This window comes from Nyctibius grandis, chromosome 3 (genome assembly GCF_013368605.1).
Source record: "Nyctibius grandis isolate bNycGra1 chromosome 3, bNycGra1.pri, whole genome shotgun sequence".
In the NCBI taxonomy this organism is placed as follows: domain Eukaryota; kingdom Metazoa; phylum Chordata; class Aves; order Nyctibiiformes; family Nyctibiidae; genus Nyctibius; species Nyctibius grandis.
In genome coordinates this window covers 31786509-31802473 of record NC_090660.1, presented here as the reverse complement: position 1 = coordinate 31802473, position 15965 = coordinate 31786509, and the positions used below count along the sequence as shown (strand labels likewise).

The 15965-nt window shown below is 42.8% G+C and overlaps 1 protein-coding gene across 1 annotated transcript in view; it reads left to right on the top strand.

The window, feature by feature from the left end:
- Positions 1-10972: 10972 nt before the first annotated feature.
- ADCY2 (adenylate cyclase 2) overlaps positions 10973-15965 on the top strand; it is a 236481-nt gene continuing 231488 nt past the window's right edge. The window contains exon 1 of the mRNA XM_068397286.1: positions 10973-11285. Within this exon, the coding sequence (XP_068253387.1) occupies positions 11055-11285 (231 nt within the window). The 5' untranslated portion in view covers positions 10973-11054. The remainder of the gene's footprint in view (positions 11286-15965) is intronic.

The window sequence follows — 15965 nt, the reverse complement described above, 5'->3', positions numbered from 1 at the left end:
AAAATACAAGAGTGACATAATTTTAACGAGAACTGACATAATCAGATATTACTAATTCTTACATCTTTCCCACAAGGATAAAAATCATAAGACTGTCCATATTATCTTGAACAGGTTCCTGCCTGTTGGTAGTGAAGATTAGAGAAGACATATAAGAACAGGACATGTATAGGATAATACTCCCTCTGGTTTAGCTACTTAGTTTCCATGGATCAACATGTTTGGGTCTTCCCTAGCAAGCTCTTCTACCTTGACTATAATTTTTAATAGCCCTTGTTTAACTAATTCCTTGATTTTTTTTTCTAGTTGATTTTTAATGAATTTATACTTGGTTTCCATAACAGTGACTAGCAGTGAATACCACAATTTAATTATGTTGTGAGACTTTTTTGTTCTAAAAAGAAATGCTTCTTTGCTTTAAGTCTGCCGTATGACAGTTTTACCAGGTGTTTGCATTAGTTTTTGCATTACAGAAAATAATGAATGGCCATTCTTTATTCACTGCCCTTACAGCTTTCATATTTCATAAGTTTCAATCAGATTGGGAGGATATGTCCTCTTTTGAAGAGAGTCCTGTTCCATTAAGTCCTTCTTCCAGCTTGGATCATCATCCTTTTCTATACCTTTTCATGTTCAATACTTTTTTTTTTGAGATGGGAACTGTGCAGAGGAATCAAGGTGTGGGGTATTGATACATGAATGTATACATTACCATAATTGTTAGGGTTTTTTTCCCTCTGTGTATTATTTTGAATGACTTTATACATAAAAGTCTATAATTTCTTAGTTCAAGAATCACTGGTTGTGCCCTAAAAGTGAAAATGAGGTGGTGTAGAAGTATTCTATCATACTAGTGTAGTGACAGTTATTACATATAATTCATGGTAGTAAGCATAGTGTAATCACAATAGTCTAATGTTCACCTAATTGGCATGGTTTCAAGAGTAGTTCATTAAGTGGTTGTTTCAAACTAGCATGGGTGGTTTCCCAGTAACAATGTAAATAATTCATATGTCCAATAAACACGCACCTGAGAAGCATGAGACTGACAGTATTGGTCTAAAATGCATGATGCAAGTTATTCTGTTTTTAAACTAAAAATCTCTTTTACTGGATGCTTTCTTGTGGCTGTGAGATTGACCACTGAATTTTAACATATCATAGAAAACACTTAGTACAGCGTCCTAGTTTTGGCTGGGATTGAGTTAATTTTCTTCTTAGCAGCTGGTACAGTGGTGTGTTTCAGATTTAGTATGAGGAAGATGTTGATAACACACTGATGTTGTAGTTGTTGCTAAGTAGTGCTTATCCTAATTCAGGGACTTTTCAACTTCCCATGCTCTGCCAGCAAGGAGGTGCACAAGAAGCTGGGAGGGAGCACAGCCAGGACAGCTGACCCAAACTGGCCAAAGGGATATTCCACACCATGTCACATCATGCTCCGTATATTAAGCTGTGAAGAGTTGGCCAGGGGAAATTGATCGCTGCTCAGGGACAGGCTGGGCATCGGTGAGCAGGTAGTGAGCAATTGCGCTGTGTCTGACTTGTCTTCCTTGGGTTTTATTTCTCTCTCTTTTTGTTATCTTCCTTTTCATACAATTATTATTATTATTATTATTATTTTATTTTATTTCAATTATTAAATTGTTCTTATCTCTACCCATGAGTTTTACTTTTTTTTTCAATTCTCCTCTCCATCCAACCAGGGGTGATGAGTGAGTGAGTGGCTGTGTGGTGATTAGTTGTTGGATGGGGTTAAACCACTACATACAGTCATGTAAGTTCTAAAAGACCGCCTATTTAAAAAAAGAATCTTTGGTCATTATAACTGAGACCTATATTGAATAAAAATATGCACAACACCAAAATCAGTTACTAATTGATCAGTACATGTATCTTTAAAAAAAACAATTTAATGCTGGTAAGATGAACCTTCTGCCTTTTATGTACTGGATACTGACAAGGAACAGAAAAGCACTGTGCTATGCTAAGCGTTTGTTGAAAAACCCTGTGGAAAACGATTAAACCTTATACAAGTAGGAAAGAATGTCTTTATTTCTGTGCTACTTTTCTTACCTAGAGATCACAAAGTACTTTAGAAACTTGGGAATTTTTTCATAGCAAATAGCATAAAGGTAAAACTGTTTAATTTAGTAAACACAACTAATGAATGTTCAGGAACTAAAAGAGAAAAATAAAAATACATTGGAAATATTTGGAATAGCAGACCAATTCTTTTCAATCCTACCATAATACCAACAATCAGTAAGGATACATATGAGGGCCCAAGAGGATTTAAGAACATGTAGGTCTTCACCTGATATATGATACTATGAGCTGTCAGGAAAGCAGCTTGGTAGAAAATGACCCAGGGATCCTGGTGGACAAATTGAACATAAAACATCAGTGTGCCCTTGTGACAAAGAAGGTCAACAGCCTATTGGACTGCATTAGGAAGAGCGTTGTCAGCAGGTTGATGGAGATGATTCTTCCCCTCTTCCCATCATGGGTGAAACACATCTGGGTACTAGGTCCATTTCTGGGCTTCTCAGTACAATAGAGACATGGACATACTGGATTTGAGTCCAACGCAGGGTCATGAAATTGATTAAGCAATTGGAGGATCTGTCTTATGAGCAAAGGTCGAGACTTGGAGTGTGGAAAAAAGAAAGTTCAAGGGGGATCTTACCAGTGTGTATAAATACCTGATGGGGGCAGGGAGCAGAGAAGGTGGAGATAGACTCTTCTCAGTGTTGCTCAGTGAAAGGACAAGAGGCAATGGGCACAACATGTAAGACAACAAATCCTGTTTAGAAAAACTTTTTTACTGTAAGGATGATCAAACATTGGAACAGGTTGCTCAGAGCATTTGTGGAGTCTCCGTCCTTGGAGGTATTCAAAATTCAACTGGACATGGTCCTGAGCAACCTGCTCTAGTTGGCCCTGCTTTGAGCAGGGCGGTTGGACTAGACAATCTTGAGAGGTCCCTTACAGCCTCAACTGTTCTGTGATCCGGTGAATTTTCTTTCAGTCTTAAAAAGACAGAAAGCCCCTGTGAAATTGATCCGTCTCTGGTACTTTACTAAAAAAATGGAAAAATTTGCACAAAGACTCTTAGTAATAAGATGGTGCTCAAATATCTGAGAGATTGCTATAGCAGCCATTTATAAGCTTCTGTTCCAAATACACATCAGCAGCACCCAGTTGTATATCAATCAGCTGGTTTGAAGAAAACTTCTGAGATTGGAATATTTTGTTGATTAATGTCAATACCTTTTCTCCAAAACAACAAGACCGGGTAATCCTCACATTCTCTTGGGGAGTTTTCCCAATGTGAAGTAGGCCTCACTAGCAAGGCAAAGGGCTGGGCTGCATTTGCCAATGACATTTACTCTACAGCTCCCCATTCCTTAGAGGTAGCTGCAGTAGGATTAAGCTGTGCTTCCAACCCACAATCGCTGTGTTTAAGGTGTGACTCCGTGCCAGGACCTGACTCAGCCCACACACCCAAAGCCTTCCTTCAGAAAATAACTCCAGCCTCCTGAACCCCAGCACCCCAGTTTATCACTCATCCAATATCACTGGATTTCATGGCCAGAGTGACCTCTTGTCCTCAGTAGCAGTTCAGTCCCTCCCGCCTCACTCCAGAAATAACACTTTTCTCCAAAATCTTGGGATCCATTGCTCTTGGCAGAACTCCCCAAACTTGGGTCCTGGAACATTACCAATTCTTACAACTTTCTGCTGTCAGCTGGGTGCTCTTATCAAATATGCAGCTGAAACCATTACCCTGTACTGGTTCACGTGATTCTGGAAGCCATCTGTGGTTAACATGTTTTTACTAAGGTCACTAAGTAGCTCAGCAGAGCTCTGTTTGAAAGCAAGCAGTGCCAGCTCCATCTCCAAAGGGAGCATGCAGCTTTTGTCTGTCAGAACATGCTGAAGCTGTGGAGAAGGAGAGGAAGAAATACAGGACCTCTGCAGGAATGGGAGAGACAGTATAGCTCTGGCAAGTGGGAAAATCATGGACAAAATTTACGTGAGAACCAAATCTGGAATGATGTTCAACTCTCTTGTAGTTTTCTGCTTAAGTCCAACCCAATTTAAACATTAACTTGTTGATAACATTTCCTAGAGTATTCCTTTCTCGATCTAAGCAAAATAGTAACTGATGGCGATTAAATAAATAATAGCCCAGTAATTATAAAAACATGAACCTAGATTGACTTTCTTGGAGCCAAGAAGACTATAAAATCTACAGCAGGAGATGTTTCATTTAGGAAAAATACTGGTCATTCCATCTTGCAAAACCTTATTTTACTGATTAATTCTGAATTTTCAAAAAGTCTGACAGAAGTCCTGGAGATAACACGTGTAGACTTTTGTTTGCTTTTAAGTATTTTCAGAACTGGGATCATATATTGAATTTTGCAGGATTGTACCATTAAGTTGCACTGTGATTTGCAGCGCCTGTAAGGAGAGAGCTCCCTTTAAAATAACTATGACAGCTACTGAGGGAAAAACTGAAACAATGACAGAGATTTTGCAAAAATGGCTTTTTAGATACATATGAATATGGTTTTATATTATATGAATGTAGCCACATGTATTTATCTATTTTAACTGCTCATTTTGTATTTAGATTTATATCTTTCTGTTCTGTGGTATGGGTTAACCTGATTAACCTGTATAGGACAGTAAGTGCCATGTATCAGATTTGATCATTGCAATAATCTTGAAGGGTTGCACAGTTACAGTTTTGCTTTCAGTGCATTTTGTTTTACTTTCAGTGGATTGTGCAGATGGAATAAAGTTCATAATAAAATGTCTACAAACAAAATAATTTTACCACATATATGCCTTCCTTTTTGCAGGGATACTATGTAGATAGTGTTGTGTGAGTCAGTGGTCTTTGAATCAATGGTCTTGCTTTGTATTCAGGACATCAGTATCTTTTTTAATCAATTAAACTGATAGTAACACCATTTGCCCCACTTGAATGAGAATAAAGAATAATCCAGTTCAATAACCTGTCTCTGGGGGGGAAAAAAAAAAGCCACATTATGATTCAGTGGATGCAAGGAACCCATTGTGACATAATCTGCCTTTCATATTTTTGTCTCATGTCTGTATCTACTGCCGTGCACTGACATTACTCTTGAAACAATAGGATCAACATTCCTCGTAACTTATGTTATTATTGGTGATTATCTGTCTTATTTTGACAACAATATAAAACCAAATCTGTTTTGTCACCCTAATAAATTCTTATTCCTAAAAGCCTCATGTGACAGAGTTCCAAATATTAACTACAGGCTGTGTGAAATAACATATCCCACTTACTAATTTTGCATTTCATTCCTTTAATTTTCAGTTTACCTTTTTTTTCTTCAAAAACAAGATACGGAAAACCTAAGATCCCAAGCAATCTTTTCTAAAGTTTTCATGTTATGTGCGTTTACTATGTTCCCCCTTATGTTTTCCTTTCTGTGCCTAACAGTCCTACACACTTGCTGAATAGAAGAAACTCTTCCTTGCTTTTTTTTGATTACTTATGTTCTGAGGAATCTGTCTCTAGTTCTGCAATATTTTTTTATGAGATCGGGTAAGTAGGGTAATCCGACTCAAGAAGAAGCTGTATGATTGATCAATATAAAGGCATTATTGTATGTTCTAAATTATTCATCATCTTATTCTTCATGCATTATAAAGCTGTAAAAGTGTTTTGACTGTAGTCGTATATTGAACAGGTCTTTCCTGTGCTGCCTACGGTACTGGTCTTGAGTTTGTTCAGTTAATTTGGAATTTTATAAAACTGCCTGAGCAGTTTTAAATTTTTGAAGAGTTTTATTCCTTTCCTCCCACCTTCGCTAGATCTCCTACCTGAAAGCAGGTTATCTAGAAGAGCAGATGGTTTTCTAAATAATACTACTAAGTTTGCACAAGTGCAAACTGTCCCAATATGAAATATTAGGAAGTGTATAATCAGAGGTTAATGTATTGAAACTGGAAAAGTATTATATATTACAGAATTTGGAAATTAAGTCAAATTATAACAGTGAGTATAAAGAACAGCACGATCAAAATAAGAAAGGGCAAGGTACAAGCAAAGACAAAACCAATGCACTTCTGGATAATTTTCTATTCATCTCATGTTTTTTGAAAGAAGGAGACTGTGGGAATAGTTGAACCAGTATTCAGCCAATAACATGGTACCAAAACATCTGAAATACTGATCTATGTTTCGCTTCAATCTTTAGTAAAAAGGTTATCTATGGTTAGGTGACCAATGTAGTTACCATCTGTGATGAAAATGGGGAAGAAGGGAGATTACTGAGGTATCTTCAGATCATCTGTATCTTGAGTAGATCCTTCAGTAACCTCAGAACTTATTAGTAACTACACTTAAAAGTTTACGGAGGCCGAGTGAGGCCCAAAGTTAGATAATATCTTCAAAAAGGGGGAGGAAGAAAAGTAAAAGAACACAAGGAATTATAGATCAGTCAGACAGTAATTTAGCACCTTAAATAACAATGTTAAACACCTCAAGCAAGTCTGCATCTAATCAAAAGTGAATTTCACCAGGTTCCAGATGTGTGAAATCAAATATATTTCTGTAGGAAATTCTGTCATAATTTTTTTGAAGAGCAACAGTAGCACATAGCTGCAGTTATAAGGCTTGATAACTGAACTCAGTAAAATGAATCCAGAAAGTCAGTAAAAATTAGCAGTCTTCAGTGTTAAACAATAAGAAAAAGTTTTGTATCCTTGATGGAGAAGTTAATGTTGCTAAGTAATTGTCCACGTGGATTTACTATTTCTCAGCCTATGGGTTTCAAGGTCACAGGGAGTGCTAGGCCCCCTGCACAAAATTTAATCCCTCCTTCTGCAATTGTGGACAAGCCAAATGTATTGATGCATTGCTCTTACAGCAAGGATGGCTCGTGGGTTGGTGTCCCCCAAGACCAGCACTAAGCAGGGCTTGTTGACCTGTCTTTGGCTGTGCTGCCACAGCCAAGCTCTGGAAACGCGGTTCAGCTGGCGGCCGTGTGTAATCTTACTGGCGGGGCAACTTGCCCTTCAACTGCAGCTCAGTGTAAGGTAGCCTGAGGGATACGGGCAGTGGCAGTACATTGTCAAGACTACAGCAATGGGTTTGCTCTTCTGGGCAACTTTGGTGGCCAGCTGCTGAGGAAGGGAATCTGGCCACCAGTGGATTTGTGGGCAGTGTATTTTGCTCAGGCCAACTGCTATGGCTATTTTGAGTGCTTGCTACATTGCAGGACTGTGGGATTCAGCATCTTTTCCTTGCGATTTATTTCCTGTGGCTAGGGATGTCCTAGAGCTGAGTAGAGTAACCGAGAAAAAAAGGATCTGTCTCTCTTCTCCCTCTGCTGAGAGCTAGTCTGCATCCTTGACTAGAACACCCATGCAGGAGAAGACAACAGGGAAGGGGAAATGAAGGAAAGGGGTGATGGAGATCGATCGAGCCCAAGTGGCAAAGAGAGCAATGCAGGGAACAGGAGCTTCTCTTATATCTCCTGTTCCTATTTAAGCTCTCTCCCAGGACCTATCACAGCTCCTTTGACACTAGTAAGAAGCTGTGATATTGCAGAATCACAGAACAGTTGAGGCTGGAAGGGACCTCTGGAGATGGGCCAGATGGAAGTTCTTCTTTAGGTTCATCAATCTGCTACTGGAAAGTGTCATGCCTCTGCCATGTAGTTGCTTTGACAAGCAGCTGTGGACCTCAACCTTTTGTTCTGTGTTGGTTTGCTTCTCCAGAGGGGTACAGCAGATGTTTAGACACCAGCTGCTCAGGGAACAAATTATTTGATGTTGTTGGAGTCCCAAGGGTACACAGTGGATAGTTTCTGACAATCTTAAGTGCTAGCTTTGCTTTTTCCCCATTTAGAGAAATAAGGCGGAATACATGGAGAGCTTGCTTTCTGAAAGTCCTTCGCTTTTCAACCCCAGATTATAAAATTCACCGTACCTTCCTTTTCCCTGAGGCACAGCAAACTTTCAGGTTAAGCCAAATAAGGGTGTACATTTTAGGCTACCTAGGGAAATTGGTCTCTAATAACATAAGGCATTTCAACTTTAGCAATGACATAATGGTCATTTGACTGTAATAATGTTCATTTAATTAAATGCATCCTGGGGAAAAAAAAAAAGTGTTAATATGTTAGTCAAAAAGTAGAGCATTCAAATTAGAAGTTCAGATTTAGGCACTGTGCAGTTTTAATTACCTTGTCCATATATAGAATGGTGCAGTCATTAATTACATGACAGTATGGTATTTTTTTTCACTGGACCTTTGCCTCTAACTATAGATTTGCTCTAAGGACTGATGGGGGTTCTAGACATTAAGGTGTGGGATGTTCCCAGCTGGAGTTTGAAGAATGAATTGAAGGATGGAGGTTTCTAGTTTGAAGAGGGAAAGTAGAGGGGGTGAATCGATCAGGTGGGCAAGAAAACACGAAGTCAAATGGAAAGGTAACTTGGTACTTCCTCTTGCTCAGCTGTTGAAGCACCTTATGTCTGGTCTTTCAGAAGAGAGAGTTATGATGAACTCGTTGTTCTGGAAAGGCACGAGATACCACTGGGCAACCTTTGGGTTAATTAAGTTTTTGCTGTGGAATTATAATTTTATTTCCTGAGAAATTGCATGAGACTAATATAATGAGGAATTAGTTGTTACAGGCATAAGATCTTACTGAAATAACAAACAAATGACATGATTGTCATAGTAAACTCTTTGGAATGGCCTTTTCTGTTCAAGTCCAGAGAGGTGGAACGTAGTGGAAAGCCATTAAAGCAGAATTAGCTGGGGGAAGAAACACAACCAGTACCGCCATCTGTGTTAACATACTGTGTACTTTGTTGGGGTGGTTGTTGTACACACGGAACAGAGAACATGCTTCATTTTGCCTGTTCTGATCTTTTACAGTTTTGTGAGTCCATACAGAATCATGTCATTTGTCTTGTATTGTAAATAAGTACATATGTGATATTGGTCTTCTCACCCTTGAGAGATCAAAACTCAGATGCCTTCAATATTGCGATCTGCATTTAAAAGAAGTTTTACATTGTAATTCTGGTTTGTCTCTTATTTTTTTTAAACTCCCCTTGCTTATCGCACTATATATGTGTGTAACAGTGAGGGTGTCCAACTCCACAATTTTTGAAGTGACTGCAAGTAAAGCCTTTTCATGTTGCAAAAATTTTCACACCCACCTCTACTAACTCCTTCCCGGCAATTAATTCTGCCAGAATGTTCTCCCCACATAGATTTGTGTTCATCCTTCAATCTTATCACTGCTGCTTCTGAGAGTTTTTCACCCTCTCTCTCCCAGAACAGTGGGCACAGTTATAACTTTCCACTTTCTCCTTATCTGTTCCTTCTGCCCCAGCAAGCACTTCAGGGGAAGGAAGAGTGAAAGCCAAGGAACTTTTCTTCCTTCCAGCCAGCCGAGAGGAACAGGGGGCAGGGAAGCTGAGCCTCATCCTTGCTTCAAGCCCAAGGAATCTAAAAAGTGTAAGTGTACAGACAGGGCTTCTGAGCTATGTGTGCTATTGGTTTCTCTACACTGGTGGCTGATGCACCTCTTCTTCTTCTGGATAAAAACGTGAACGGTGGCAGAGAAAGAAGGCAGCATTAGGCATCAAAGGGGCAGTTTCGGTCCATATCATCCTAGTTACCTGCCTTCTCTTCCACCTGGCTAATGATTAGCCCTCTGCTCTAAATCTCTCACTTAAGCTGACCTACGGTAGCCCCAGTTTTTCACCTTTTGTAGTAATGTAGTACTCCTCTTGTTCTTGGCATTAGTCCAGGAACCGGGAGCCACCCTTGGGGCATTTAGGCTCAGTAGCACCCATGTCGCTCTGTTTTTTTTCCTCTCCATGGAGAGCTTAGGCAGCCCTGCATCCCCTGGGAGATAAAGGATGTAGCAAAGCAATAGCAAAGGCCGGAGAGTGGGTCAGAGAGGGCAGAGAGGGATTTGTCCTGTGGGGAGGGACATTCAGCGGGGCAGTGGGCTGCGGAAGAACTGCATGCATGTGCTTACAAAACTGGTAAATGCTATGCATGACGGTAAGTTTAGCGAGTTACATGTCCGGTTTGTTGCAAGTGCCTGCTGTGTTAGGAAAACTAACCAATATCCCACTCTGATTCAAGTGCCTGCTTTGTTAGGAGTAACTGACTCCTTCAGAGCAAGGTAAGCTGTGGATAATGCATGTTATGCTGCTTCCTAACTGGAATGTCTGTTTTTGACAAAAATTGAGGCATGATTTTTAAAAAGGGAGATTCAGCCCCCGGGAAAGGTACCCAGCCAAGCAGACCTGCCGAGCCCTCCGCCCGTGGGAGTAGTTTCAGAGAGATTTTCAGACCTGTCTTCCTCTCGCGTCGGGAGGTGCTGCCACGCACCCGCGCGGGAGCCGGGCCGGGCGCGGGAGCCGCGCACGACTCCTCCCCTGGCTACCTGCCGCCTCACGGCCGCCGTCGGGAGAGGCACCTGCGGAAGCACCGGACGCCCCCCGGGGGCGCCGGGCGGCCAGGTCTCCCGGCCGCACGCAGACGGGTGGGGGCGGCGGGTCACGGTGGCCGCGGCAGGTGGCCCTGCCCCTCGGGCATCTCCCGGCGCTGAGGGAGCGGAGGGGCGCGGGACAGGGGCTGCTTTCCCGGTCGCTCGCGGGGAAGGAGACGGGCGCGGCCCCCGCCGCCGCCGCCCTTCGGCGGTTGCTCTTGGCAGCCTCCCGCTCCCCTCCCCGGCGAGGAGGAGCGAGCCTCCCGCCCCCACCTCCGGAGCAGCCGGGCAAGGCATCTGCGTGCGGGGTGGCGCTTTCCGGAGGCGAACCGAGCCCCGGGCTAGCTGCGCGGCGGCCGCGGCCGCCCGGCGCACCATGCCGCTGCCGCCGCCGCCGCCGCCGCCGCCGCGGCTCCTCCTCTCCGCCTCCCGCGCGGGAGCGCGCTCCGCTCCACTCCCCGGCTGCCTCCTGCAGCAGCGGCGGCGGCAGCGGCGGCTCTGAGGGAGTTGCGCGGGCTCTGCCCGATGTGGCAAGAGGCGATGATGATGAGGAGGAGACGCCGCTACCTGCTGGAGCGGGCAGAGCAGGCGGGCGGCGGCGGCTGCGGGGCGAGCGGCGAGCAGTCCCGCTCCCGGGACTGGCTCTACGAGTCCTACTACTGCATGAGCCAGCAGCACCCGCTCATCGTCTTCCTTCTCCTCATCGTGATGGGCGCCTGCCTGGCCTTGCTCGCCGTCTTCTTCGCCTCCGGGCTGGTAAGAGACGCCCTCCCGGTCTGGGACCCGCACCGCCCGGCATCCCCGCTGCCGCCGGCCGGCTGACACCTCCGCACCCGGCGCCCTCCGCCGAGCCCAGCCGGGCGGGGCGGGACGGGACGGGACAGGACGGGGCGGGCGAGAGCCGGTGCTGCTGCCTTTGCCGAGGAAAGTTGGTAGCGGGAGGCGCCGGGGTGGCGGCGGGCAGCGGCTGCTGCGCCCGGGGACCCCCCCGCCCAAACTTTGCTGCCTGGTGTTTTGAGGCGACGCTGGAACAGCGGCAGCGCGGCTGATGGGGCGAAAACTGAGTCAACAAGCGCATCGAGTTTAATTCACTTAATTCATTGGCTCTGCTCCCTTCCAACTGGCAGGTCGGCCGTATTGGCCTGTTTTAGTGGCAGGGTTTAAATCGCCGCACAAAAACACAGCCCGTACCAGCATCTGAAGTAGCGTTTTTATGGCAAGGGACAGGGGCCGTTCCCTCCTTGTTTCCCCCCCTCGCTATACCATTTTGTAGCGTTTGACCCATTTTCTCAAGAAAGCTTTTGGGGCACCGCAGCCTTCGTTTTGTAAGGGAGGTGAAGTTTGGTCGGTCGGATACCTTTTCTGCATGTCCAGTGCGGGGCTTCCAGCCTTTGGCAGGAAAAAAATATGTCACGGCGGCAGATGACAGTCGGTATCATTTTATCTCACCCAGAAATCTGTGGCGTTTTGCCCTTGCGTTGAACGCAAAGAAAAAGCTGCAGAGGGCAGTAAAATTCTTGCTCCATACAGAGTTTTCCTGCTGTTAATGATTAGAGGCAGGCTGTTCGCATTATTGTGTATTTCTGAAGTAAAGAATGGGGATTAGAGGGGTCTCAGACTTTTTATAATATTTTTTTGTTGTTTTAAAAATCTTCTAATGGTCTTCTGGAAAGCTTAAGTGTTTATTGAATAGAACTAGTGATCTCTAAGAGGGGGGATGAGCAGGTTAGTATAATCTAATTGATTATCTTCTAGAGGCACTGCACATAACAGTGTTTGCTTAAACAAACAGAGAATCCCGCTTTCTTGCTTGTTATGGCCAAACTTTTGGCTTATGAACTGCAGGAACTGCTTGCAGGATTTGCTAAACTTAGAGTTAATTGGTGGTTTATTTCCTTTTGGTATTTGTATTAATTGGTTTTTGAGCTTTTTGTTTAAAATGCCATTCCTACTAAATACAGAACAGTTGTAAATGTGAGCTGTAATAATGTGAGGCCAGTAATGCTGATGCTTCATAATTCAGTTGTTTAATGCCTAAATGTTTTAATTTTGGAGCTCTGTGTACAAAATAGAGGTTCGACACCTTGTCTCATTCTGGTGTGTTAACTTGGATGCTTGTTCATCAGGGCTGAAGGGACCAATGATGGAAATAGAAGTCTGTCAGATACTAAGGCTGAGGTATAGTTGGGTGTGGTGATGTACACAATGTTTGCCTACAGTCCAGGCAGAAGAACTTGGGCTTGACAGTGTTTGGCACTAAATTTCATGCCTTTCGGTCATGGTACGATCTACAGCTTGTTTACAAGTTGCACATGCTTATTTTCATAATTTCGTTTCTTGAGGTAAATCATTCACGATAACAACGGTGGCATAACACTGGGCCCAGATGGAAGGACTGCTGAAAGTTATGGAAAGAAAACTGTGAGCTAGCAGAATCTTGCCAGGCATTACTACTTCAGAAAGAGTGAATTTTGTAGTTCAGTTTGCATTTGGAATTCCAGACATACCGAAAGACGAAAAAAAATGCTTTTAAAACCTTTTTCCTGAGCCTTTATCTTCCTGTGGCTAACAACTGGACGGGTGAGTGGAGAGAGAGGTGGGGTCCATCCTTAAAGTTTCCAGTCAACGGATGAAAGTAACTTCAGGCGCAGAGAACGCTTGTCTATATGGACTTCCAGCCACAGGATATTGGGCAAAATCCTTTGGAACCCTGCCCAGAGTTTCACCAGAAGCATTTTATTATAGTCTAGCTCTGGTTGCATTTGTGATTAAAATATTCCTGAAGGTTTAGTTCTGTTTCTCCCGCACCCGAATAAAGAATACTCTTTTTATATAGCTGTGGAATCTTAGTCATTTTTTGGTGCCTGATGATATGGAAGGGGCAAGCAGTTACAAGTGTCTGAGCCACAAGAGCCAATAGTAATATCCTTGTCTTTACTTTGCACATCCAGTACATATGCAATTGTTTTGACAGAAGATTTGATTTTGTAAAGGAGGCGCAATGGAAGTGAAGTGGGATAGTTCTATGTAGGTCTGTGCTGTGCATTTGAAGTTAAAGGAAATCTTTCTTAACAGTTGTTTCCTTTAGATTTCGTACAAAGCAGTTAAGATTTTACTGAAAATTACTTAAGCCTGTTGTGGAAACAGAACTCCAAAATGACTCACCATGACACTCGATTCGTATTTCTCACTTGTACTTCAAAGAACAGCTTAGAACATGGAACAGGGGGATCAGATATTGTTCAGAAAAAATGGGTATTTGTGAAGCATGAACCATTTTTATGTTCTAGGCTTTCTTAAAAAAACCCTGAAACCAATGGAGGTGGGAGGCTTTCCTTCTATTTCAGTTTTTTTATTCAATTGTTAAAATATATCACTGTGATGTCTGAGTTGCCTTTTTTTTTTTTTTGGCAATGTATTCTTAAGTGTTCCCAAACACAGCCAACCACGGAGGGATGTACTCCCCTTACTCAGCTATTTCAACCTGCCAGAATACGAGCTGTAGCCTTCCTGATTTCAGATGAAAAATTTATAGAAGCTGTTGTAAAATTACAGTAAACAAGATTACTTACAAAGTGTGCCGTGAAATCTGATTACTTTCTTTCAGGCAATGTACTGCTGTCGTTACTGAGAGAGAGGTTTCTTGGGAGATTTTGCTTTTCTTTGTCTCAGAAAAATATTGTGATTTTGACCTTTGGAATTAAGCACTCTATTTTCTCAAACACTAGATACAAGATTCCCAAAGTCTGCTTGAAAGATGACCATTCAGAGCCTGGAGTTTTAAATAATGTAGTGATAGTATCAACCTTTGAATTTCCTGTGTCAAAGTATCCTCTGTATTTTTCTGTACCTGGTGTGAACTGAAAACTGTCAAACTGAGATCAGTCATCCACGTTTAGCTGCTGCTTTAATCGATAGAGAGTAAATTATTTTCCCAAACCCGTGAAAGCCTTCCAGTGCTTAGAAATGCCAGTGGTCAGTTTCATTTTCTGTGTGGTTGTTGTCTTGTTCTTTCAATATAATATGTAGGACACGCTCATTATTTGCCCCCTCTCCCTTTATAGTACTAAAAACTTCTGGCCATTTTTAGTGTATCTAGAACAGTTTTTTCTCTGGCCAGAGCATATCTATTATAACTGCAATTTATAGGAGAAAAAAAAAGCCATTTTAAATTCATTATGTCAAATGTCTGCAGTTGTGATGTTTTGTTTCTTACCTGTTTAAACAAAACTCTGACTGAAACCAGGGATGATGCCCAAATTGTACAGTTTATTGGGAGGCCATATCTTTCCTTTATCCATGTATTTTCTAGATATAAAGACTGCCTAGTCCATAGATGCAGGCTTCAATAAAAACCTACAGTTCAGGGATTTCAGAATCTTTTAACACTTATGGTGTAAGTGGGAGGAGACTTGAGTCTGTCAGGATCTTCCTTCTGTCCCTTTCCCCAAAACTCAAGGTCCACCAATCTGCTGCCAGATATACATGTGTCTTCTTTTAGACTGGCCCGTGCCCCTTGCTCAAAGACTACAAGCCTGCTATGTGGTGTTGACCTTTAACACTAGTCTGTAGCCCTTATCTGTTTCCTGAACCCTTGCTGCTACATGTGACCTTGTAAAGCTCTTAAGATGTGGTTGTTGATGAGTTGACATTGATGTGGAGCTGCATGCTTCGTGGTATCATCGGCCAAGTGGAGCATGTGTTGAGTGAAAAGTGCTTCTACAATGTGGCATTCTGATGCCTTCCCTCTTCTAAAGCACCATGAGATGGCTTTGGGTTAGCTGCCTAATGATTGTCTGTGGAGCAGAAATATTACTTATCCCCCTCAACCATTTCTTTGAAGTTCCGGCAAAGTTCATGATCATGCTGGTAGGTTCAGTTACGATTCCTGAACCTTTTTACTGATTCTTAAATCCAAGACATTAAAGGTTGGCTGCATACCTACATCACTGACATGCCCAAATACCTTCTGTAGCAAAAGTGGGAGTAAGCAATCATTCTTAAAGGGGGACTACAGTTAGCTAGGGAGGTGTACTTGCAACATGGCAGTTGTGCATTCTGCAGGAACTGGTTTTCTGGCATCAGACTGACTGAATTTACCTTTAACTGATCCTGCATGGTAGCAGAGATAGCGGCCTCATTCTGAAGGAGCACATTAAAACTTTTCAGCTGCCAACCTGACTGGCAGGGAACTGTCTCTGTGCAAAGAGAAGAAGATCAGAAGAGTCCTGTAAGCCTCCCAGGGATTGAACTGGGGTGTGCCATTTCTTCGGGCCCTTGGTCAGAATGACAGCAAATCGTTCCTCCCTCTAATTGGTCTTACTCTGTTTAAAAGAAATCCTGGCTGCTTGTGGTAAAAATTGGACATCAGCCAAACCCTTCCAGATTTCTGTGATCAGAATCTCATCCTGAAACGGAGAGGGAAAAGTCTTCAAG